Here is a 25,739-nt window from a genome sequence, read left to right as displayed (position 1 = left end):
GAAGAATTCTATGGGAAGCCCATAAGGAATTCGTCCAAGGGATATGTTAAAGGAGTCCATCGGCTGCTTAGGGCTTAAGCAGCCAGATTAGGGTTTCCTAGTTGTAAACCCTAATAGCCTACATGTATATAAAGGCCCCCTATGCCCCAAAAACGTGGTGAAGTGTTCCTTTAGGGTTTCCAGCCGTTTTTGGTGCCTCCTCTCTCCTCCCTCTTCATCCAAGTTGCTTAGTGGTGTTTGTGACTCCATTAGAGGTGCAACACTTGAGGCACTAAGCTTTCTGAAGCCAATCAAAGCAAGGAATTGATTGTTATTACTATATAACAATCAAAGGTAATTACTAAATCCTTATTTCAGTTCTTATATGATAGATCTAGGGTTTATAGCTTTGGATATTCAATTGCATGTTCATTAGACAAACTAGATCCAAAAGCTATTAGGGTTTGCATGTACACCATAGGAATGATGTATTGCTTGAAACCCATCATGTATGACAATGCAGGTGGAACTTGATAAGAGATTGTTGACTCGTGGTATTGGATTTTGGGTTTCAGTAGTGATTGCATGGTCAGTGAGTGGCGTAGAGGGATGCTTAGGATGGTTTCATGCAAGGTCTTCATTTCAATAGGATATGAACTAAGGAATATGTAAGCCAAGGGTTTATATGCAAGGTCTTCATTTCAATAGGATATGAACTAAGGAATATGTAAGCCAAGGGTATAAGTTGAAGGGTTCAGGGTTAAAGATGGTTTCAGTTTTGATGGTAGATCAGGCTCTTGTGATTATGTTTTGGATGGGTTCTATATGTGTGGGGGTCAGGCATGTATGGGGTTTCAGATAGGGGTGGCAACTCTCGACCCAACCTGTAACCCGACACTGACCCAACCCGAAAATAGACGGGTTTAGGTTGAGATTTTTGACCCGCCAACCCACCAACCCGTTTATTTCATGGGTTGGGTTGGGTTATCTGTTTGGGTTCGCGGGTCAACCCGCCAACCCGTATATATATATATATATATATATATATATATATATATATATATATATATATATATATATATATATATATATATTACATTTAAAAAAATGATATATTTAATTGTTAATGAAATTTGATTTCCATCCGTATTCGTAATATTCTGTATCATTGTATTCTTTCCGTATTCGTATGTGACTAATCTGCATTTGCTGTTCGTTAATCAGAAAAAGAGAAAATACATGTCGTTATTTTCACGAGTCACGAACGAAGATCACATCCACTTTCTATGAATGTTTTCATTTTTCATTTTTCATTTTTATTTGGATGTTATTCTTTATGAATTTATGTTGAAACCCTTTTTTATGTTAATTACTTGAATCATTTTATGAATTTATGTTGAAAAAACCTCATTTTTTAAAATGTGTTGCTTATTTATTAAACGTGTTATATGGTTTGGGTTTGACCCATTAACTTGTGAGCCCGCGAACCCATATATACTTAAACGGGTTATATGGGTTGGATTGGGTTGAGGTTTCCAACCCACCAACCCATGACCCTCCAACCCATCAACCCATATATTATATGGGTTGGGTTGAGTTTATGTTTTCTGACCCGCCAACCCGCCAACTCGTGACCCGCCAACCCAAACTCAACCCAATTGCCAGGCCTTATTTTAGAATCTCAGCAACGGTATGTTGGTTCGACAATCAAGGGTAGCAGTGCCTTGTTCAGCACTAGAAGGTTTATCTCTCAGTTTTTCTTGCGTTACTCATTATATTCATGGAATTGTTATCATCAAGATGAGCCTTCTCTCGAAGGAATATCTAATCCATGTGGTCAAGTGAAAGGTTGTCGGTAGCAACGTATAGTCTGTTATTCTGTTTTCTAGTGGGAACATCAGGTAATCAGAAGTTGAGTAGTCAGTTTGATGGATAAGTGGAATGAAATTAGCATTGGTTTAGTACGGGCGGTCTATCTGGGAGTCAAACCAATTCGAGGCTTCAGGTTTCAGGTTGAGTAGATGTGGCTATTATGCATGGGATTATTTTAGGATGGGAAAGGGTTCGTTCATTTTCAAGTTTGGAGAGCCCTGTTAGGATTTTGGCTCGGTAGCATTTGGGATGGGTGTTCTATCTCGGGGTTGTGGTTAAGTTGCTCAAGCCGTCTGGCGCATGGGATGGTAAGGAATGATTTCTACAACGAAATCTAATTTAAGTGGGGGAGAGTTGTAACGCCCTGTCCCGAATCGTTTCCCAATTGTGTGTGGGTGACGTAATTTAGATGATCCGGGTGTTCGGTTTGTGTTTTAGAGCCAAGGGGTATCTTGGTAAAGTGTCAGCTCGGGCTTTTATGGAAATTATATTTTTGTTTGGGAAATCCTAAGGTAAGTATGAGTTGATAGAAGTGTAGAGCATCTCGTTACCTCTTCGTGGATATAAGGATCGTCGGAATCGGGCTTATAACAAAGGAGTTATGGCCTTCGGAAGGTTGCAAGGTTTAAGCCAAAACCATAGTACTTGGGGCATACTGATGCGAAGGTAAGTACGTTAGGCATACCTCAGTGTACGTTGGGCGTACAAAGGCGAGGATCGAGAACTTGATAGGGGTACGGTAAGCGTACTAGGAGTACGCGAGGCGTACTCCAGATTCATGCAAACCCTATTTTTGGGGTTTGGACCCTATTTAAGCTCATTTTCTCTTCACAAAACCTTAATAGCTTCAGACTCCATCCATTTTTAACCCTAGAATCTCACCCTAAGTGCAATTTGGCGATTTGAGCATGGTATGTGCTTGATGGATATTTTGTGAAGAAGAAGAAGAAGGAGTGAATCATTTGGATGTGTGGCTTGAGTTTCTAGATCCAAGAGTATCATTCCATTTGCAAGCTTCCTAAGGTAAAAAGCTTTAAACTTGATGATCTTTTTGGTTGGATCTACTTTAAGGGAGTTCTTTGGCCTTTTTGAGTCCCTTGATGTAAAGGTGAGCTTTTGATCTACTCCAGAAGTAGTGGATGTTAGATCTAAGCTCCACCAAGGTCCCTTGTTCATAAAAATGGAAAATTTATGAAAGTTTTTGGTCCATGCACGTATTAAGATAGTATTAAGTTTCTTTTTAAGTGTTGAGTCCCATTAAGTCGTGTTTGTGAGCAAAGTTGGAAACTTTATTGGTTAAGACCTTGGCTAGGGACCAATTCTATGTTTTGGATATCTTTTCTTAACCCATTAAGAGCAAAATGTGGGCTTTTGGATTCCTGACTAGTATGGTGGGTGTACGAGGAGGTACGTTCAGCGTAATGCAAGGAACGTGCATCAGGAAGTTATACATTGTGCATCGTGGTCGAGTACGCGGGGCGTACGTCTCGAGTATGTTGGGCGTACTCCCCAGAGGATCGTTTTAGGCTTTTGAGGTTTGGGTCACTGTTGGGTTTTCTTAGTGTGGGCCTTGATGAGCCATTAGATTCTTTTAAGGCTTCTGGTTGGTATCTTTTGGGCTCCTTTAGATGCTAGGCCCATAAAGGGTTTTGGATGCCCGATTTGGAAAATTAGGCCATAGTTGGGCCTTGAGTGATTATGTTGGAAATTGGGCCTTTGGACATTTGAACTTGGGCCTTAGGCCCAGTATAGGGAAGGGTAAAAAGGTCTTTTACCCAAGTTTGGACTCGTAGGGTGAGTCAGGATCCAATTATTGATTGGATGATTATTTTGTGATTGATAGCGCGGGGATTTTAGCAGGCCAACAACCAGAGATTCTTTCTGTAAGATTTGGCAGTGCGAGGTGAGTTTTCTCACTACGTCCATGGGTCGAAGGCACCAATGCTGGCCCATTACTTGTTATGTGAAATGCTAGTTGTCTCTGTGATACTTGCATGAAAGACCATGGGGGTAGCCCATGACACTTGGATGTCAGACCATAGGGGTAGCCCATGGCATTTCAAGGAAAGACCATGGGGGTAACCCATGTCACTTGGATGTCAGACCATGGGGGTAGCCCATGGCATTTCATGGAAAGACCATGGGGTAGCCCATGGCACTTGGATGTCAGACCATGGGGGTAGCCCATGGAATTTCAAGGAAAAGACCATGGGGGTAGCCTTTTGCAAATGTATGTATTGGTATGTGGTATTTTTGGGTAACTCACCACATGTTTCCGCATTCTGTGATTTACTCTGATAATGATGATGTATTGATAAAACTTTGATTACCTTGGTTTTATGAAATGATATGATTTAATGATTTATAAATTTAAAAACAAAAAAACTTTATTGTCATATTTTTGGGACATTACATATAAACTCGCTAATTCTTGATATTCATCTTGATATAAACTCAGCTTCTATATATTTCCATGTTCTAATTTCTGGCTATTTCCAGCTGTTCTACATGGTCAAATGTACATAAATTACCATGATAGACATATTAGATTTTTGATTCATACATGTTGTAACATATCACTATTTTGTTAGCAAAGGGCTTGTAGCCTAGCGGTATCAGGTGTTGATGAAAAGTTACCCTCAACCATAGGTTGTAGGTTTAAGCCCCATTTGAACATTTATGTTTGAACATTTGATAATTTTTGAATGGTCAATTTATGGATGAGATGCATGTTTCATATTTTAAACTTATAACTAGGTCATTTTTGTAGGAACTTAGGATTTCGTTGTAATCTTACCATCATGATCTTACAAAACCAAAAACAGTCCTACCTGGGACCCAAGCTTGATACCCTTGGGAGAAATGATTCTAGCAAAGCTGAAGATTTCGATGCCGAGTGGAGAGCCTTCATAAACTATGTTGCATCAACTACACCTTATAATTGATCTGTCGCTACCAATGGAACAACCACAACTTCTACTGCTTCTCCTACTCGCTAAACACATGAAAATCCTAAACATCAAACTCTAAAATAAATGTGTAACGTCCTGATTTTTAAACCCAATTTTTTTCATTTTTATTTATTCAATATATCATAATATAATTATGTTATACGGAAACATGTTGCGAATGTGCGTGTGTACAGTCGAACCTTGTGATTCTCACGAATCAATGAAATGCTTGAAAAAACATTTATATTCAACTGGGTAAGCACGAAACTTAGTGAGTTCCCCAAAATATCATATACCACAATACATATACATGCATACAAACAATGGATCACGATCTGCCAAGTAATATGTGTATCTTAGACTTATGGCCCATCCATTTCGTCTTTAATACGGGTCTACGTGTACTTACGGCCTACATGGCGTTTCGTCAACATGGGTTTATGTGTACTTACGGCCTACATGCCATTTTGTTAACACGTGGGCCTATATGCTCCCGACCTCTTTTTTCGGCCCACCATCATACCCTAACTAAATCTAATATTATAATAATTATGCTCATAGAGACTGCACTTTAGACTCTACTAGTACAGACACATTTTCACTTAAGCACATAGAGATTATTCTATCAGTTCTACTCTAATAGCTCTCTATCCTAACATACATGGATATATATTGTAATACATGGTATAGTGAGATAACTCGCCTGGAAAAATTACTCAGACGATTGACCGCTATTTGGGTGATCCTATTGGCGATCCAACAGGCAGGTAACGCGCCTAACACGTATTAACCTATAATACTACAACTTATTAATCTCTATGACAACCTGGTAATGAAAGATAGATCTTTCACTAATCTCAATGAATACCGAGAGTTCTATCAAATAAGGATTAGCCAGGCAGGACCGTTTGGAGATAGGACCATTTCAGCATGTAGCCTTACTGGAATCCAACAACCAAGCCAACATGACCATTCTAGACATCTCTCCCGTAAGTAGATCAATCAGTATTATACTGGAATAACTGATAAATCTTATTTGTACATTTATAACGACTATGAATATAAATATAAGTTACACTTAAAGCGTAGTAACTACAACTTAACTTATAGGAATTTCTAGCGAAAATCGGGATTTACGCAAAGAGGACTTCAATACCGAGCACTTTTATTTCTCCGGCGCTCAGATGCCTCAGAATTTTGATAAAATGAGATTCCTCGGAACCCTGAAAAACCCAAGGGAATTCAGATCTGAGAGAGAGATGAAAGAGTTTGGATTGAGAAAGGAAGGGGGCAAATGAGGCAATTTATAGATAGAGTTTTGGGGAGATATCGTCGCTCCATTCTTCACCTACCACTTGTCAAAACCTATGTAGTCCACGCTGCACCTTCTAGAAGCGCGCGCCGCGCTTACCTGCGCGGGGCGCTTTTCAAAAAACTTCAGGAAATCGTATCTTTCTCATACAACTTTGTTTTCGACGTTCTTCATATCCACGTGTAGCTATCGTCGAGTACTACACCTTTCATTTAGACTATGTTGCTTAATTCTCACTTTGTTTTTAATTTATTATTTTTAGAAGGCTTATGTTGCATAACTCCGTTTAAAAATCATATCTCTTTCATACATCTGTTCTCGACTGTCTTTATATCGACGGATAGGTATTGACGAGATCTTTAACTATAATTAGATTGTTTTGCCCAACAATCAATCGATCTTAATTTCGGTTTTTGTGTCGCATACTGCTACGCTGAAACTTGGAAAAATCACAATTTCTTCATACGAAGTCAGATTTAGACGTTCTCTATATACACACTCTCTCTCTCTTTTACGATCACTATTCCTTTCGTCAAGACTATTCATCCTAAATAGTTATCTATCAAAAACTATAACGACCCGAAATTCATAAAGTAAAAATTTCATTTTTAGTTCAACCAAAGAGTCGAATTAACTTTTATCCAAACATTCAAAAGTTTTTATTCAAATGTTCAAAAGTATTTTATAATAAAACAATTATTATAATACAATCCCAAAATCATCACATTGCGGAAACTAGGGTGGATGCATTGCAGTCACGTCGGACCCTTCCCTTATGCTGGTGACAAAGACTATAACCCTTGCGATTTCTTATATAAAGTTGATTATGTTTGTCTTGATATTTCTGTTGATGTTCTTATATTTTTTTTATAACTTTACCTAATTGTGGTGTATTTTGTGATGTATACAACTTGCTCAAAAGAGTTGAGAGGCACACTGTCGAACAACTAAATATGATTGTGACAATGTGAGCCACATGAAGCACATGCAATATGTTTTCTTTTACTTGTTTGTTGAATGGTAACTTTTTAGTTAATCTTATTGTAACAAAGTGATTATGCAAATCGAAATAGCTTAACTTCTACTTGTTTGTTGAATCGTAACTTTTAGTTAATCTTATTGTAACAAAGTGATTATGCAAATCGCAATAGCTTAACTTCAAGAATAAGAATTCATTTTGGTGGTAACTAGAATTTTACATGCCGTGTGTGGCGGCGGCAGTAATGAACGTATATAAATATACAAGGTCGGTACCAACGAGTAACTCCAATTTATATCATCGAATGAAAATATATTATATGTGACCAAACATATACGTAAGAACGTATATAAAAATAAGCATGAAAACATACATAAAATTTACATCGAAACATAAAGAAACTTGAATTTATACGAACATATACATATAAATACGCAATAATTAAGATTAATTTTTTTATATTAACGAACATAATTTCAAATAATAAAAATGTATTATATGTAACCCGACTCATAGTAGGAAATATGAGAAAAAAAAACACGAAATCATAAAAAAATTTACGTCGAAACGTAGACAAACTTGAACTTATATCGCATGTAAATTAAAAAACAATTGTTTTTTTAAATTGACGAACGAAAGTTCTAAATTTACATCGAAACGTTGTCCGCCTCGAATTTATATCGACTTCGGTTTGAATATACAAGTTTTTATGCTTAAGGTACAACTATCAATGCATGGGGTACAAGTTAGAATACTTTATGGGTCTTGGTTTTGAATAATTATGTTTGGCTTCAAGGGAAAGGAAAAAAAAAAAGGGAAAAGTTGGGGTTGTGAAAGGAAAAAAAGAAGACAGAAAGGGAAAAAGTTGGGACTGTGAAAGGAAAAAAAAAGACAGAAAGATGTAGGGGTTAACATGTAAGAGAAAAAAAAATCTAAATTATTAAACCAAAGTCGGCCCACCGACTTTGGTTTTTAGTATATAGGTTAAGATGATTTTGTTTGACATATTAAGTGTATCGGAGTTTCCGTCCAGAAAAGACATATGTGAATTTCTTGGCTGACCCAACAAAAAGAAGGTCAACCTTTAGATTAGCTGAGTTTTGGCTTTTGGTTGGGTTGGAGGGAAACACAATTGTGTGAACCTCAAGGCGGGCATGCTCCTTTAAAACCTGTCACATGCAAACTTACAAAACATAAGAAATTGTGCATGAAAAATCAACATGTATTCATAGCATTTGCGTTTGATACGTTTGGTTTACTCGCACCGGATGCGGTGGAGCTTCTTTATAGAATACAACGGATCATATATAGTAATGTTATGTCCCATAAATCTATAGATATAGTTTAAAAAAATAGTTTTATCATACAAAAAGGTTTTGCGGTGCAACTTTTTGCCCGTTTGCCTTCTCACTCATTGTATTGTGATAACTAATTCATATTTTTATAAAATCACGACTTTTCTATAAAGAAGTATATAGGTAATTAAACAGAAAAATTCCAGATCATTATATAATTTATAGTTATTCTTACATTTTTAAATAGGGAAATCTCTAGAAAAGTCCTAAAATTTTACCCTAATTTACGAAAAAGTCCCAAACTAAAATTTGTTTACGAAAAAGCATGGATTACCGGTAAAAATGGCGATTTGACCCCTTTTTCCGGTTTACCGGTTTTTTTTACTTACCGGTTTCACTAAAGTCCCATTATTTTACCCTAATTTGCGAATAAGTCCCAAAATAAAATTTAGTGATGATTTGACCATTTTCTTCATTTAACATATATTTTATCGGTTTCATTACTGACTTAGACACCTAGTCATTAAATTAGCTAATAAGATGGATACGATGCGTTATATAATGCTACATCTACTATAAAATTTGATATTCATCTCATCGGCTCATTTATGATTATGTATCTAGGTCAGCAGTGAAACCAATAAAATATGTGTTTCCATGAAAAAATGCAGAAAATGAGTTGATGTCTAATGAGATGGACATATTGAGTTACATAAGATTAGATAGACAATTTGACATGTCTTATAAACGTAAAAAATAACGCAGTTGTTGCTAGTTTATGTAATTATTGTAGTGTTCGTTGGATGCATTTTATGTTCCAAAAAAATACACAATACATCAGGATATCAAGTTTTATGCTAAACATAGCATTATATAACTCAAGATATCCATCTCATCATCTAATTTAATGACTAGGTCTCAGGGTCAGCAATAAAACCGATAAAATGTATATTACATGGAGAAAATGGACAAATCATCACTAACTTTTAGTTTGGGGCTTCTTCGTAAATTAGGGTAAAATAATAGGACTTTAATGAAATAAGCAAGTAATGAAACCGGTAAAAAGGGGTCAAATCGTTATTTTTACCGGTAATTCATGCTTTTTCGTAAACAAAATTTAGTTTGGGACTTTTTCGTAAATTAGGGTAAAATTTTAGGACTTTACTGGAGATTTCCCTTTTTAAATATATATATGAGATGTTTGGATAGTTACAATACCTTTTTAGTGATAAAGAATCTATTAGTCATTGTGACACTTACACAATTAACAGGTTTTTCTGGTTATATATAACATGTTAATTTGAAACAATTATTTAATGACTGTGTTAAGGTTTTTTACTTTCTATCCATTAGAACAATGTATAACCTGTTAACTTGAAACAGTTATGTGACAAATATTAACAAGTTTTTCTAGTTATGTATGGTCTTTTGTTGGAAAAGTTGTTTTGTTACTTGTACTTAAAGGGAGATATGCCACTTTTATGTTATAATCATGTATGTTGAAGAGCGAGAATTACTATCAACTCATTGAATGGTGACTTTACTACGTTTGAGGAGGTGAATTTCCGAAAATTTTGAATTTTTTTTTTTTTTGAATCGGCAAATTTAATCTATTCCTAAACTACTCATTAAATCCACATATGTCCACAACGGAACTTGAACCCTCAACCTCAAGGAGAAAGGGCAACATCGGATACCAATGAGCTATAAGCCATTTGGTGGATGTTTTATCTTCTAACCCAAATTTTCTTTGTTTGCATTTTCATTTGGTGAATCAAATAATATCCAATCTTTAAAAATACCATATATCTCCTTCATCTTTCTTTTTTTTCTTTTTTTTTGGACTAAAAGAGTATTGAGGAAGCTATGGACAAAAAATTCTAACTTAAACTCTTATTGTGGAGTATGTGTTTGTTTGTTGGAAATGGCAATTCAAACATATTATAGGCCAGCCACTTAATATAAAAATTAGTAAATTATATGAATAGTTCTTGTGGTTTGGGGTAATCTTTGTGTTTGATTCCTATTTTTTTAACTTGGACGATCTCTAAGATGTAATTTTATTACACGTTTGGTCCCTGCCAGACCTAAAAAGACTATTTTATCATTGTTGGTGTTTTTTTATTTATGTTATTAACTTATTAATATTTTAAAAAATGGTAACTAGATATATGTCCACCTCCCCACCCAACCCCCTCCTCCTCAACCTCTTTTTAATAACCACCCCCTACGTCTTCTCCGACATGACCGACGGAACACCACCATATTGTTTATATAAAGCAAATCAAAAGCAAATCACAGAAAAATCGTACTAGGAACATGGAAAGTGGGAAATGGGATAACCGGAAAATCACTACCATGTTTGAAGCAAATTTGAAGGAAATCAAACCAGAAAATTGTAAAAACAAATCGGAACAAGATAAAATCGAAAAATCAAACCACCACTAGATCTAAATTAAATCAAACTAGAAACAAAATAGGCAAACCACCGGAGAACCAAAATAGATGAGGGGTGACACATGTCGGCGACATCACCGGCCCCGACGGTAGCTCCGATGGCAAAGAGAAAGGGGGGAGGTAGTAGACCATTTCAGTGAAATGAATAAAAGGGTTAGGTTGTATACATATGAGTTGAGTTGAGGAGATAAAAACGTTATAATAGGACTCTGTTTTTTATTATAATTAAAATAATTATTTAAATTGATTTAAAATATAAAAAAAGTAAGTGTAAATTAGTCTTTTTAGGTCGGGCAAGGACCAACCGCGCAACAAAAGTTACATCTTAGGGACTGTCCAAGTTAAAAAAAATTATAGACCAAACACACAGATTACCCCAAACCACCAATTGCATAATTACTCTATAAAAATTATTGAAAAAAATATAGAGAATAATTATTTGGTGTTAAGTTAAAGTTAAAAACCAACATATATTTTCTTGTCAGACAATAACTTTTAAAATACTTGTTAGCTTATATACGTAAATAAAACATAACATATTTAAGTTTAGGGGCCACAAGTCATCATAAGGCCTAGGACGTTCGGTCATCTTGTCTTATGTATTAGATTAGGTCTGATAGATGTCATGGACTGTTTTAAACATGTACATCAATCAGTAATAACATGTAAGCTTAAAAAATGACAAGTATATATATAAAGACAATCATGACAGTTAATAACATGTAAGCTTAAAAATGACAAGTATATATATAAAGACAATCATGACAAAATGGTTTTAAGACTAGAAATGCACCTCAAATTATTAGAAACAAATGAGACAGGCATAGATCCATTTGGACATTTTCATCAAAAATAACTACTTACAATTAAAAGAGAAGATTTAAAAGGTATATATATTCTAAGATAAATTTAAGTTTATGATTTAAAATGTCAAAATCAATATTTTGATATCCAACACTAACCTTTTGGGTTCATATTTTCCAAACAATTACTTATTCAAGTTTAAATTTACTTTCAAGTGTTTATATGATAAAGAAATAGTACACAATATATATATATATATATATATATATATATATATATATATATATATATATATATATTGTTGTAAATAATTGGTGGTGTTGTAAATAATTGGTGGATGACATAATAATTGGTGCATGGTAAATTTGTCAACATTTCTAACTAGTTACAATTATATGTTAGTAAAATTTGTAGTAAAAATACCTCTCCATTGTAAAGAATGTGATACACCAAAAGCTATAAGAGATATAACTTTCATATTCTCTCTAAATATTCTTTCTTCTCAATTAAAGTTCTTATCAAAGTTTACTAGTTTGGTTTGATTTATAGTTACATTAATTACGCTTAATTCATAACACGTTATCAGCACGAAAGCTCTAATCAAGGTTATTAAACAAATGGAAAATCACATCTATCTTAATCAAGGTATGTATTACTTATTAAAAACACTATTAATTATAAAAACCTCAATCATATTAAAATAATAATAATACTAATGAATTAATGAAACTTATACATTATGGACATTATGGACTACTAACAATTTTTATTTATTATACTAACATTTCTTTATGTATTCTAATTTTTATACTAACATTTACATTATGCAACTAATTTTTATTTATGCAAACTAACATTTACATTATGCAACTAACTTTTATTTATGCATACTAACATTTATATTATGCTATTAACTTTTATTTGTGCATACTAACATTTAAATTATATTTATTTATACATGTCAATGTTTATTTATATTTTAGATACTCTTCATAATTTTATTTAAACATTTACTAATATTTATTTATGTTTATAATTAGTAAAGTTATGTATTAGTTATAAGTCTTATTACATGATTTATAAAATACATATACATATATACACAACGGGAATATATATGCAACGGTTATAAACAGCAAAAACAACGATTATATTTTTTTACCATAAATAAACATCTTTACCTGCTTATTTTACCCACAACAAATTTTTCTCTCTTGTATCAAATAAATCAATTTCAAGAAATCAAGCTTCAAGATGATTCATCCTTTTGTGATAATCATGACTATAATAGTCATGTTACTTTTCATCCCAATCCTTAACATCGAAGATAATATGGAATTTCATCTACTTTTAGGCTTGTATGCAATGTTAGCTTTACCGCTTCTTTTTTGTGTAATATTTATTGAAATAAATGGATTTTAATTTTAATTTTTATTTTGTTTCAAATTTATAGTTACATTATGTCCAACATTGCAAAGCTCGAGTTTGTAGCACTTGAAGTTAGTGGGAAAAACTATGTGCCATGGATGATAGATGTAAAAATGCATGTTGAATCCATGGGTATCTCAAATACTATATATGAATTTAATAATTGTTTGGCACAAGACAAAGCAAAAGCACAAGTTTTCCTTCGTAAGCATATTGATGAAATGTTGAGATTTGAATATCTTGATATTACTGATCCAAGTATTCTTTGGAATCTTTTGAAAGAAAGATTTGATCATCAAAAGGAAGTTATACTTCCAAATGCTAGAGATGAATGGAGAACACTAAGGTTTCAAGACTTCAAGAAAGTAAATGAATACAACTCAGCTTTGTTCAGAATATGTTCACAACTCAAGTATTGTGGACAAGAGGTTACTGATGAAGATATGTTGGAGAAAACTTACTCAACATTTCATGCAACAAACATTACTTTGATGCAACAATATCGGATGCAAAAGTTCACAAGATATTCTGAATTGAATGCATGTCTGCTCGTTGCAAAGCAAAACAATGAACTTTTGATGAAAAACCATGAATCTCGTCCAACGGGATCAGTAGCACTTCCTGAAGCAAATGCTACAAATATTGATGGTCATCGAAACAATACACGTGGACGAGGGCGAGGTCGTGGTCGAGGACGAGGCCGTGGCTATTTTAATCGAAACCAAAGTCATAATCAGAACCATAATTCTGGTCGTGGACAAGGTAATAATCGTGGTCGTGGCCAGAAAAGAAATAATTACCAATATTCACAAAGAAACAATGTCCACACACAAGATAAGGCCAAAGTGGCAAGGCATGACACTGGGACATCACAAAAATCTGATGGTTCATGTTATAGATGTGGTAGCACAGGCCATTGGTCAAGGACCTGTCGCACACCTGCACATCTTTGTCAACTTTATCAAGAGTCCATTAAAGGAAAAGGAAAAGAAGCAAACCTCATTGATAATGTTGAATTCACTCCGCTAAATGTTGTTGATTTCTGCAATGACATGGAAGACATAAACTAAAAAAAAAAATCTATTATTGTTCTAGTAAAACTGTTTTTCCTTCGTTTGTTTTTCATGTAATGTCTTTCCTACAATAAATGAACTTTCTTTTTAATAATAATTATGATTATGTTTATTCACTTATTCTTCCTTTTATATGTGAAGTTTAATATGAGTCCAACTGGAGCACAACACCAAGAAAAGATTGGAGATCTTTGTATAGCAGATAGTGGTAGTACACATACTATTCTGAAATCAAAGAAATATTTTTCAGAATTAGTACCAACAAAAACAGTCATACATACAATATCAGGTTCTGCAGACTTGATAGAGGGAACCGGGAAAGCCCATTTTATATTACCAAATGGTACAAGCTTTTGTATAGAAAATGCCTTATTTTCTCCAAAGTCTAATAGAAACTTATTAAGTTTCAATGACATATATTTCAAAGGATATGACACAAAAACTGTGACCATTGAAAATAAGAAATATATGTATATTATAGACACAAACCATGTGCTTGAAAAACTACCAACACTTGATTATGGTCTACATTATACATATATACATATGATTGAATCAAATATGGTAGTCGAAGGAAAACATTGTGATCCTGGGACATTCAGTTTATGGCATGATAGGTTGGGCCACCCAGGATTAACAATGATGCGAAGGATAATTGAGAATACACATGGGCATCCATTGAAGGACCAAAAGTTCCCTCAATCCAATAGCATAAAACCATGTACATCTTGTTCCCTTGGAAAGTTAATTATAAAACACTCTCCAATGAAAGTTGAAAGGGAGTCACCTAGATTTCTAGAAAGAATTCAAGGTGATATATGTGGACCGATTCACCCACCATCTGGACCATTTAGATACTTTATGGTCTTAATAGATGCATCCAGCAAATGGTCTCATGTTTGCCTATTATCAACTCGTAATATGGCATTTGCAAAGTTTCTTGCCCAAATTATTAAATTAAGGGCACATTTCCCTGATTATACTATCAAAAGAGTGAGACTTGATAATGCTGGTGAATTTACTTCACAAGCATTTAATGACTATTGTATGTCTGTAGGAATTGTTGTTGAGCATCCAGTTGCTCATGTACACACACAAAATGGTTTAGCTGAATCACTGATTAAACGTCTCCAGCTAATAGCTAGACCATTGATAATGAGGACCAAACTTCCTGTTTCTGTTTGGGGCCATGCAATCTTACATGCTGGATCATTGATACGCATGAGACCAAGTTCATATCATGTATATTCTCCACTACAACTTGCTTTCGGTCAAGAGCCAAATATATCCCATTTGAGAATTTTTGGGTGTGCAGTATATGTCCCTATTGCACCACCTCAACGGACGAAAATGGGTCCTCAAAGAAGGTTGGGAATATATGTTGGTTATGAGTCAGTCTCTATTATAAGATATCTTGAACCATTAACAGGTGATGTTTTCACAGCACGCCTAGCAGATTGTCAATTTGATGAGGCAAATTTCCCATCATTAGGTGGAGAAAAGAAGATTCTGGAAAAGGATGTGTCATGGCATGAGCCTACTTTATCATATCTTGACCCTCGCACAAAGCAATGTGACATGGAAGTTCAAAAGATAATGCATTTCCAAGAAATGGCAAATCAATTACCTGATGCATTTACTGACACAAAAAGGGTGACTAAATCATATATACCAGCTGTCAATGTTCCAGCTCGAATTGACATTCCACATGGACAATCTGATGATAAAGTCACTCAAGAGTCTAAAACACGCCTGAAGCGTGGAAGGCCATTTGGTTCTAAGGATAAGAACCCACGAAAAAGAAGAGGAGCAGAAAATGCACTAGATCACGATGAAAGTGTTCCTGGAGAAACACGAATTATTCAAATTCCCCCAGGAAAGGAGGATGATGCATTAAATTATGGTCAGACAAATAGAATATGTGACGAAAATGAAACTGACAATATAGGTGCAATATTTTCTTATTCAGTTGCATGTGATATTATGAATGATGATCCCGAACCACAATCTGTCATTGAATGTCAAAGAAGAAATGATTGGGCTAAATGGAAGGAAGCTATGCAAGTTGAATTAAATTCTCTTAACAAGAGAAAGGTTTTTGGGAACATTATTCTCACACCTGAAGTTGTGAAACCATTAGGATATAGATGGATCTTCGTACGAAAAAGAAATGAGAAAGACGAAATTGTAAGATACAAGGCCAGACTTGTTGCTCAAGGTTTCTCTCAAAGACCTGGAATTGATTATGAAGAAACTTATTCACCGGTAATGGATGCAACCACTTTCAGATATTTAATCAGCTTGGCAGTATCTAAAAATTTAGAGATGCGTCTTATGGATGTTGTTACAGCTTACTTGTATGGATCACTTGATAGTGATATCTATATGAAAATCGCTGAAGAATTAAAAATGCCTGAAGCATTAAGTGCAAAACCCAAAGAAATGTATTCTATAAAATTACAAAGATCTTTGTATGGTTTAAAGCAATCTGGGCGAATGTGGTACAATCGTTTAAGCGATTATTTGACAAGTAAAGGTTATAAAAATAACACTATTTGTCCATGTGTATTTATTAAGAAAACAACATCTGGATATGTGATCATAGCAGTCTATGTTGATGATCTGAACATCATTGGAACGAATAAAGAAATCCTTGAAGTGATTGAACTTTTAAAGAAAGAATTTGAAATGAAAGATCTTGGAAAAACCAAATATTGTCTTGGTTTACAGATTGAGCATATGCCTAACGGAATACTTGTGCATCAATCAAATTACACAGAAAGAGTCTTGAAACGTTTCAATATGGAAAATGCAAATCCTTTAAGCACTCCAATGGTTGTTAGATCATTAAATATTGACAAGGATCCATTTCGTCCATGCAAAGAAAATGAAGAAGTCCTTGGTTCAGAAGTACCATATCTAAATGCAATTGGAGCTCTTATGTATCTTACCAATTGTACTAGACCTGACATTTCTTTCGCTGTAAACTTGCTAGCAAGATTTAGTTCAGCCCCAACAAAAAGACATTGGAATGGAATCAAACATATTTTTCGATACCTTCGAGGAACTAGTGATTTAGGGTTATTTTACCCTAACAATTCAAAACAAGGCTTGATTGGTTATGCAGATGCAGGTTATTTGTCTGATCCTCATAAAGCTAGATCTCAAACTGGATATGTATTCATGAATGGAGGTACTGCAATTTCCTGGCGTTCTCAAAAGCAAACACTTGTTGCCACATCCTCAAATCATGCTGAAGTAATTGCACTAAATGAAGCTAGTAGAGAATGTACATGGTTAAGATCGATGACAAAACTAGTTTTAACTTCATGTGGACTTGAAAAGGATATATGTCCAACTTTAATTTATGAAGATAACTCAGCATGTGTCACTCAAATGAAAGAGGGATATATCAAGAGCGACAGGACAAAACATATACCTCCAAAGTTTTTTGAGTACACTCAAGAGCTTATAAAGAACCATCAAGCTGAAATCAAATATGTTCAATCCAGTAACAATGCAGCATACCTTTTTACGAAGGCACTTCCTACTGCAATCTTCAGGAAACATGTCCATGGCATCGGAATGCGACATGTGCATAGAATATAATGTGACGAATGTCTAAATAAGGGGGAGTCAACTATACACTGCACTCTTTTTCCCTTCGCTAAAGTTTTTTTCCCACTGGGTTTTCTTTAGCAAGGTTTTTAATGAGGCAGTACGTCAAAGTTTAACGCTAAAATGATGTCATCCAAGGGGGAGTGTTGTAAATAATTGGTGGTGTTGTAAATAATTGGTGGATGACATAATAATTGGTGCATGGTAAATTTGTCAACATTTCTAACTAGTTACAATTATATGTTAGTAAAATTTGTAGTATAAATACCCCTCCATTGTAAAGAATGTGATACACCAAAAGTTATAAGAGATATAACTTTCATATTAAAATTCTTATCAAAGTTTACTAGTTTGGTTTGATTTATAGTTATATTAATTACGCTTAATTCATAAAATATATATATATATATATATATATATATATATATATATATATATATATATATAAATTCTAAAATGCCCCTCATTGGTCCCAAAAGGTCAAACAAATCCAAGAAGGAATAGAAAACACCCTTTTTTTGTTTAGTATTTACCTTGATTTTAGCACACATCCCTTTAGGCTTTGAGCACCACCATGTTATCATGTGCTTACCACGCGCGCGCCATTCTTTCCACAACGACCGCAAAGTCATCGCGTCTTTTAAGACGACTCAAACACTCAACACCAACGAAGCAGACGACTTGGATTAACGTCGAACACCTGAACTGCATCGTTAATCCTCGTCATTTCCGCCTATTCAGTTCCTCCTCCTCCTCCTCTTCTTCTTCAATGGGTTCCTTATCTGTTTTTGATGAGCCTCTTCACTACCCTTCCTTCCGCCGTGACGAATCCGTTGTCGATACCTACCATGGCGTCCCTGTTCCTGATCCTTACCGATGGTAACAATTTCGTTTTTGTTTCTGATTTTTGGTCGTTTCCTTTTGTTGATTCTATATCTGTTTGGAATAGGGAAGAAAGGTGTGTGAGTTTATTTGTTTATCTGCCTATTAACAGCGAAATTGGTTTGTACACTGTTTGAATAATACTCGTCCAGATTTATGCCGCTAGCAATATTTACTAAATGTTTGTAGAATTCGCTTATCGGAATTTGAACATTACGCCTATTTTTCCCTGCAAGTCAGACTGTAGCTCTTCTTTTCTATGTGGAATACTACCTTGTTTCCAAAAAAGACATAGATATAAATAGTTTTTGGGTATGCAATTTTAAAGTGATAATTAATCAAGAATCAGAATTGGAACCAGATAACTGGCTGCAACAAAGTAATTGATGATATGTATAGTTTGATAATTGTATAGCTTATCATAAAGCAATTTTTGTTAGGGCAACCCAAAACAATCATTGCAAAATGCTCCAAGTTACAATAGAACACATATCAATTTCAAAATTTGTCAAAGAAGCATCTCCTTTTTAAGGATTATGATTATAAAACTCATTGTTGACTGAATCTCTATTTTCAGGCTTGAAGATCCCGACTCTGAAGAGGTGAAAGAATTTGTAACAAAGCAAGTGGATTTGACTGAATCTGTGCTTAAGAAATGTGAGACAAGGGAAAAACTTCATGATAAGCTTACAAAGTTCTATGACTACCCTAAGTTTGGTGCTCCATTTAGAGAAGCTGATAAATACTTTTACTTTCATAACAGTGGTCTTCAACCACAGAAAGTCCTCTACATGCAGGTATAACATGATAATAGTATAATACTGTAATTCACACACCAAGATCATAAATCTTGTTAACTTTAGCTTCTTCTTCTTGGTTTTTTAGGATAGTTTAGAGGGAGAAGCAGAAGTTCTACTTGATCCAAATGGACTAAGTGAAGATGGAACTGTTTCATTGAATACTTATGCTGTTAGTGAGGATGCTAAGTACTTGGCTTATGCTCTTAGTTCAAGTGGAAGTGATTGGGTCACCATTAAAGTAATGCAAATTAAGGACAAGAAAGTGGAGCCTGATACATTATCGTGGGTTAAATTTTCGGGTATCAGTTGGACAAATGATAACAAAGGTTTCTTTTACAGCCGATACCCTGCTCCTAAGTAAGTTCAAATGACATCTGATATGGTTTTAAAGCTTTTTTTTTTTTTTTTTTTTTTTGACTTAGTGAACTTAATATAGTTACATAATAGCATTAATTTTTAATGATTGGTAGGGAAGGAGAAAATCTGGATGCTGGAACAGAGACAAACTCGAATCTTGATCATCAACTCTACTATCATTATTTAGGAACAGATCAATCTGAAGATATTTTATGTTGGGAAAACCCTGATAATCCACAATACACAATTGGAGCTTCTGTAACAGAAGATGGAAAGTATGTTCTTCTTTATATCAACGAGGGTTGTGATCCAGTAAACAAATTATATTACTGTGATATTTCCACTCTTCCTAATGGAATCAAAGACTATAAAGACAAAAAGTCTCTTCCTTTCATCAAACTCATTGACAATTTTGAAGCAATGTATGCAGCCATTGCAAACGATGACACTGTTTTCACCTTTTTAACAAATAAAGATGCTCCAAAGTACAAAATGGTTCGTGTAGATTTGAAGGAACCAAACACATGGAGTGAAATCATTCCACAAGGGGAAACTGATGTTCTTGAATCTGCTGTTGCTGTTAACAAGAATCAGATGATAGTGACGTATTTGAGTGATTGTAAGCATGTTTTGCAGTTGAGGGATTTGGAAAGTGGGACCCTTTTGCATGATTTGCCTATAAGTATTGGGAGTGTGGATGATGTCAGCGCACGAAGGAAAGATAGTTTGTTTTTTATTGCTTTCACAAGTTTTCTTACACCTGGTGTCATATATCAATGTGATTTAGAATCTGGGATTCCGGATTTGAAGATTTTTAGGGAAATTGTGGTTCCTGGATTTGATCAGACAGAGTTTCATGTCACTCAGGTACTTATTTTTTCGGGTTAATTTCATAGAAGTCCTTATATTTTGTGTTTTTTCCGGATTAAACCTCGTCTTTAAATTTTTTTCCGGAAAAGACCTTGTATTTTTTTATTTTTTTCCGAAAAAAACCCTCAACATTATAACTGTTTTGAAATAAACCCTCAACTTTTTTTAGTTTTTCTCGAAAAAAAAGCCTCACATTTTACAAGTTTTTTCAGAAAAAATTGACTAAAAGGGCTAGATCGGAAAAAATGAAAAAATGCAAGGTCTTTTAAAGGAAAAAAATAAAGTTGAGGTTTAATCTGGAAAAAACACAAAATATAAGGTCTTTTATGAGATTAACCCTATTTTTTACCCATAATAGCAACTTACTTATATGCTTTTATTACCTATAATATAATAGCAACATAGATGCATCTTCGTATTGATAATAGTAAAGATTAAATTACACAAATGGTCCCTGTGGTTCATGGTAATTTGCATACTTGCTCCCTAACTTTTTTTTTTCAACCCGGATAGTTATGTTTTTGTTGTCTTTGGTCCCTACCAAACGTAAAAAGACTATTTTGCCCTTAATAATTTCTTTCATAATTTTCTTTTATTCGTTTATCATTTTTAAATTTAGAAAGAAAAAGAAAATGAAATTAAAACACCCTCACCAATTATCAACGGCAAAACAGTCTTTTTACGTCTGGTAGGGACCAAAACCACAACAAAAACATACCATGGGGACTGTCCAAGTTAAAAAAAAAAAAAAAAATTCAGGTACCAAGCGGTCAAATCACGAAACCACAAGGACCAATCGTGTAATTTACTCTAATAGTAACATAGATACATTTTCTATCAATAAAAGCTATGTGCTTTATTTTCTATATTGTACTTTATTTGTTACATATTGCTATTACCAGTAAAAAAAATTAAAAACATAAGTATGTTGCTATTATTTGTAAAAGACATTGTAAGTGTATTATATATTATTGATGGGTTTTGTTTCTTGTTTCAGGTGTTTGCACCTAGTAAAGATGGTGCAAAAATACCAATGTTCATAGTGGCAAAAAAGGGAATAGATTTAGATGGATCACATCCATGTTTGCTATATGGATATGGTGGATTTAATATTAGTTTGACACCATATTTTAGTGTGAGTAGAATTGTGCTCATGAGGCATTTAGGTTTAGTTTTCTGTGTGGCTAACATTCGTGGTGGAGGAGAATATGGTGAAGAATGGCATAAAGATGGATCCCTTTCAAACAAACAAAATTGTTTTGATGATTTTATTTCTAGTGCTCAATATCTTGTGTCTTCAGGGTATACAAACCCTAAAAAATTGGCAATTGAAGGTGGAAGCAATGGTGGCCTACTTGTTGGAGCTTGCATTAATCAGGTATTATGCTAATTCAATAATATTAAAATTTTTAATTTAAATTATTCCTAAAAGTTTTTTTTTTTTGTTGTGACAGAGGCCTGATCTATTTGGATGTGCACTTGCTCATGTTGGTGTAATGGACATGCTCAGGTTTCACAAGTTCACAATCGGTGAGTAATTTTGTTTTTTTTTTTAACTAATTTAGTTAAAATTACAATTATACCCTTGTGTCATGGTTTTTGTTTTCTTTTTGTGGTAGGTCATGCGTGGACTTCTGACTATGGCTGTTCAGACAAAGAAGAAGAGTTCCAATGGTTAATCAAGTGAGTTCAACATTATCTTATCCTAATTAAATTGTCAAACTTCTAATATTCTTTTACTAATAATTAAAATTTATTTTCATTTTCATCAGGTATTCGCCACTACATAATGTGAAAAGACCATGGGAGCAATCTTCTGATAATTCCCGACAATACCCTCCAACTTTACTGTTGACAGCTGATCATGATGACAGAGTTGTCCCCTTGCACACTTTGAAATTATTAGCAGTAAGTATTTCATTTTTTTTTTTCATTTCAATTATGTTTAATTTAATTTAATTAAATGCATATTTGTTTATTATATTTGTTTTATGTTAGACGATGCAATATGTGTTGTGCACAAGTTTGGAGAATAGCCCACAGACCAACCCCATTCTTGGTAGAATTGACTGCAAAGCTGGCCATGGATCCGGCCGCCCTACAAAGAAAGTGGTATGTTTTTTTTTTTTTTTTTTTTATAAAAAGTAGAGCAAGTTACATTTTTGGTCCCTGAGTATAGCTGAGTTTTTCAAAATTGGTCCTTTATTAGAAAAAATAACCGAGGTTATTTTTTGCAGATTGATGAATGGGCAGATTCGTATGGGTTCATGGCAAAGGTGGTTGGAGCAACCTGGATTGATTGATTGATTTGTCTGAATGGAAGGGGTTCTTATTTCTTATTTCTTATTTCTTAATCTTTAAACATATTCATTTTAAGTTTGTAGCTATTATTCTGAATGCTTCACCGAAGATTATTATTTTATTGGCATATAAAAGACTAGGAAAGCACATGGCATGTGTGGTGTGTGTGTGTATGTCTATACTTTTGGTTAAAACTTAAATTCTGTTCGACACCATATCAAATTACGGTTTTGAAAATGATACATTTTTTTAACTTTTATTAACTATAATTTTTTTTAAAGATGTACACTTTTTTTTTTGCATGATAAACCTTATCCAAATCAACTTTATTTGTTTGTCAAACCCAACACTAAATATATGTTTTTATTCTATGAAATAGAATTTCTAAATTTACACGATGATAATTTAGAATAAAAAAGTGTTTTAGTGATTACTTATTTTGGTTGGATATGGATCCATTGATGTCCATTTGATTGAGAATTTAAACACTTCTTGTTCTGGTAAAGTGCAAGTGGACTCTCATGGTCAAAGGGGATAAAATGAAAATGTGTGAATCTATGTATTAAGTTATAAATCATTAAATATCTTTAGGTTTTCTTCACATAACTATTTAACTAAATTACAAAACAAAATCGAAATTGAAACTAAAGTTGTCAAAATCAGGATTTTTAAGTATGATTGTTTTTTGTTTTACAAGATCATAAAATTCTACAAAAAAAATGACATAATTATGGTGTCTTTATGCACTAAGACCAAAATATAAGATATCATTTATTTATTTATTTATTTTTTGTCTAATTTTTAGTTTTTCGTCATTAAAATTGTTAGCCCAAAAGATTAGTCGTGAACCACCTTCAAAAGATTAGTCCAGAACCACACAACACCTCTAGCTGCTATTACATGTGTCTAACTAAAGCAACATAAGCATAGCAAAGGGCTGATATAGGATGGAATTTTGGAAATTAAGCTATCATATCTTATTTTGTACAAGACTTACCATATGATGATATAACATATGCTTTAAAGTTTAAACTATTAACCTATGCTTTAGACTATTAAACTAAAACTATGCTATAAAATCAACTATGCTATAAAACCCGTCTTATTTAGATATATTTTGTACATATTTTAGTTGCCTAGTAATAATTTCTAGAAAGTTTCTACAAGATTTTTAGAAACATCATACAAAGCTCATGAAGAGACATCTTCTAGAAACATTCTAGAAGAATGTTTCTCAGTTTCTAGTAGCATCTTGTTTATGTATATATAGGGCTCTCTTATTTCATTTCTTCCGATCTTATAAAGAGCTTTCAAGTGTTGAGTTGCATTCTTATTTTCCTTGATCTTGTGTTGGCAATTCAAGTTACTCTGACTTAGTTAGTCTGTGACACAAAGCTATATCACATGCACCGACTTACCATATAAGGAATGCTTTAACTGCTCTTAAAAGTTCAATTTTGTATGCACTTAATAGAATGTTTGTCTAGATACATATGGTTGAGTCTCAAATACCGCATAAAATTAGTCTTGTTATGCCCATAGAAACTATGTCCCCACAAGGTTACATGCCTACCATAGGATAGGAATTCAATGTATAGTCTAACACATACTTTAAATAATAAATCCCAAACAAATGTTAACCAGACAAAACATTCTATTAACTTCCAAAGTCACGAGGAATGTTGGAATTGATCTGATCAAAACATTTCATTAACTTCCAAAGGCGAGGAGAATGTCAAAATTGATCCAAAAAACACTTTATTAACCTAGAAAAAACATTCTATTAACTTGTAGAAAAGAATATGAGCAGATAAGAAAAAATCGGGACTAACCTACTTGATAGGCGATCAACAGTACTCAATTTTTTTTTGAACTATTGAATTTTATAAACCACCAAATTAACAAGAAGCCGGAAGAAAAAGAAAAAAACAAAGAGTTTTAGATCATTGGGTTTTGTAACCACAATGTCTAAGTTACGTTACATTTTCTATATCTATTCGAAAAGCAATCATAAGAATACATGACAATACTATAAAAAACTAAAATTCGGCTTGTTTTTTCCAACCTGAAAAACTACATCATTTATGTGCTTCCATAACATCCAAGGTCATCACAATTACTTCTAAATCTCGCCTCTTTCGAGAAGTCGAATCTTGTAGTTTAGTAGTTTTGACCAACTGTAAGCTTTAGTCGATTTCGTGAAGATTTTCACTCCATTATGGTCTTCATGAGTTGATGTAGGGGGGAACCAAGGAGGGTAGTTTCAAGGGCAACACTTTTGAGAATCAAATTGACTGACATGGTAAAGTAATTCAAAAATTTCAAGCGACAGTAATCAGATAGTGATCCCACAAATGATTTCACGATCTTGAATGTAATTCAACACAATACTTATACGATTCAACTTGTTTTTCATACCTACGATCGTAGGATCATACTATTCTATTATTATCAGGATTGAGATTCTGACAATTTTATAGGAACAGTCAATTTGAGAAGACCAACTGATAAACAAAAAATAAGGTTTTTAAACTTTTTCCAAGTGGTCATCCGATCCTAGTTTTTGATCAAAGGATATCTTGTTTCGAATGAAATGGTTCTTTATTCAATGCCCTTGTATTGGATGGATGAATGGTTTCTAAACAAATATAAAATCTTATTACTTACTAGAACTTAAGTACGATCACCTTCAACAAAAACTTTCCAAACTCAAATAAAATGTTAAAAGTAATAAACATGAATCACAATTTTCTTACAACTA

At 33.7% G+C, this 25,739-nt stretch overlaps 1 protein-coding gene across 1 annotated transcript; it reads left to right on the top strand.

Moving 5' to 3' along the window:
* Positions 1–18,285: 18,285 nt before the first annotated feature.
* Positions 18,286–23,127, top strand: LOC145136606 (uncharacterized). Its single transcript, XM_079070721.1, has 10 exons — positions 18,286–18,647; positions 19,228–19,447; positions 19,536–19,807; positions 19,921–20,674; positions 21,675–22,055; positions 22,132–22,207; positions 22,297–22,360; positions 22,450–22,585; positions 22,676–22,789; positions 22,915–23,127. Exons 1-10 carry the CDS (start codon positions 18,343–18,345, stop codon positions 22,978–22,980), a joined length of 2,388 nt encoding a protein of 795 aa, XP_078926847.1. The 5' UTR covers positions 18,286–18,342; the 3' UTR covers positions 22,981–23,127.
* The last annotated feature ends 2,612 nt before the right edge of the window (positions 23,128–25,739 follow it).

The sequence above is a fragment of the Lactuca virosa genome, chromosome 9 (assembly GCF_052849685.1).
Source record: "Lactuca virosa cultivar CGN04683 chromosome 9, Lactuca_virosa_CGN04683_v6, whole genome shotgun sequence".
Taxonomy (NCBI): Eukaryota; Viridiplantae; Streptophyta; class Magnoliopsida; order Asterales; family Asteraceae; genus Lactuca; species Lactuca virosa.
Note: the sequence above shows the minus strand (reverse complement) of the source record. Positions and strands in the feature narration are given on the sequence as shown.

What these genes read in the sequence shown, in the direction of transcription:
- LOC145136606 (XM_079070721.1), top strand. Translation starts at nt 18,343, where the DNA reads ATGTTATCATGTGCTTACCACGCGCGCGCCATTCTTTCCACAACGACC. An exon ending in AGCCGATACCCTGCTCCTAA is followed by an intron (nt 19,808 to 19,920) that starts GTAAGTTCAAAT and finishes AATGATTGGTAG; the next exon opens with GGAAGGAGAAAATCTGGATG. An exon ending in GCCGCCCTACAAAGAAAGTG is followed by an intron (nt 22,790 to 22,914) that starts GTATGTTTTTTT and finishes TATTTTTTGCAG; the next exon opens with ATTGATGAATGGGCAGATTC.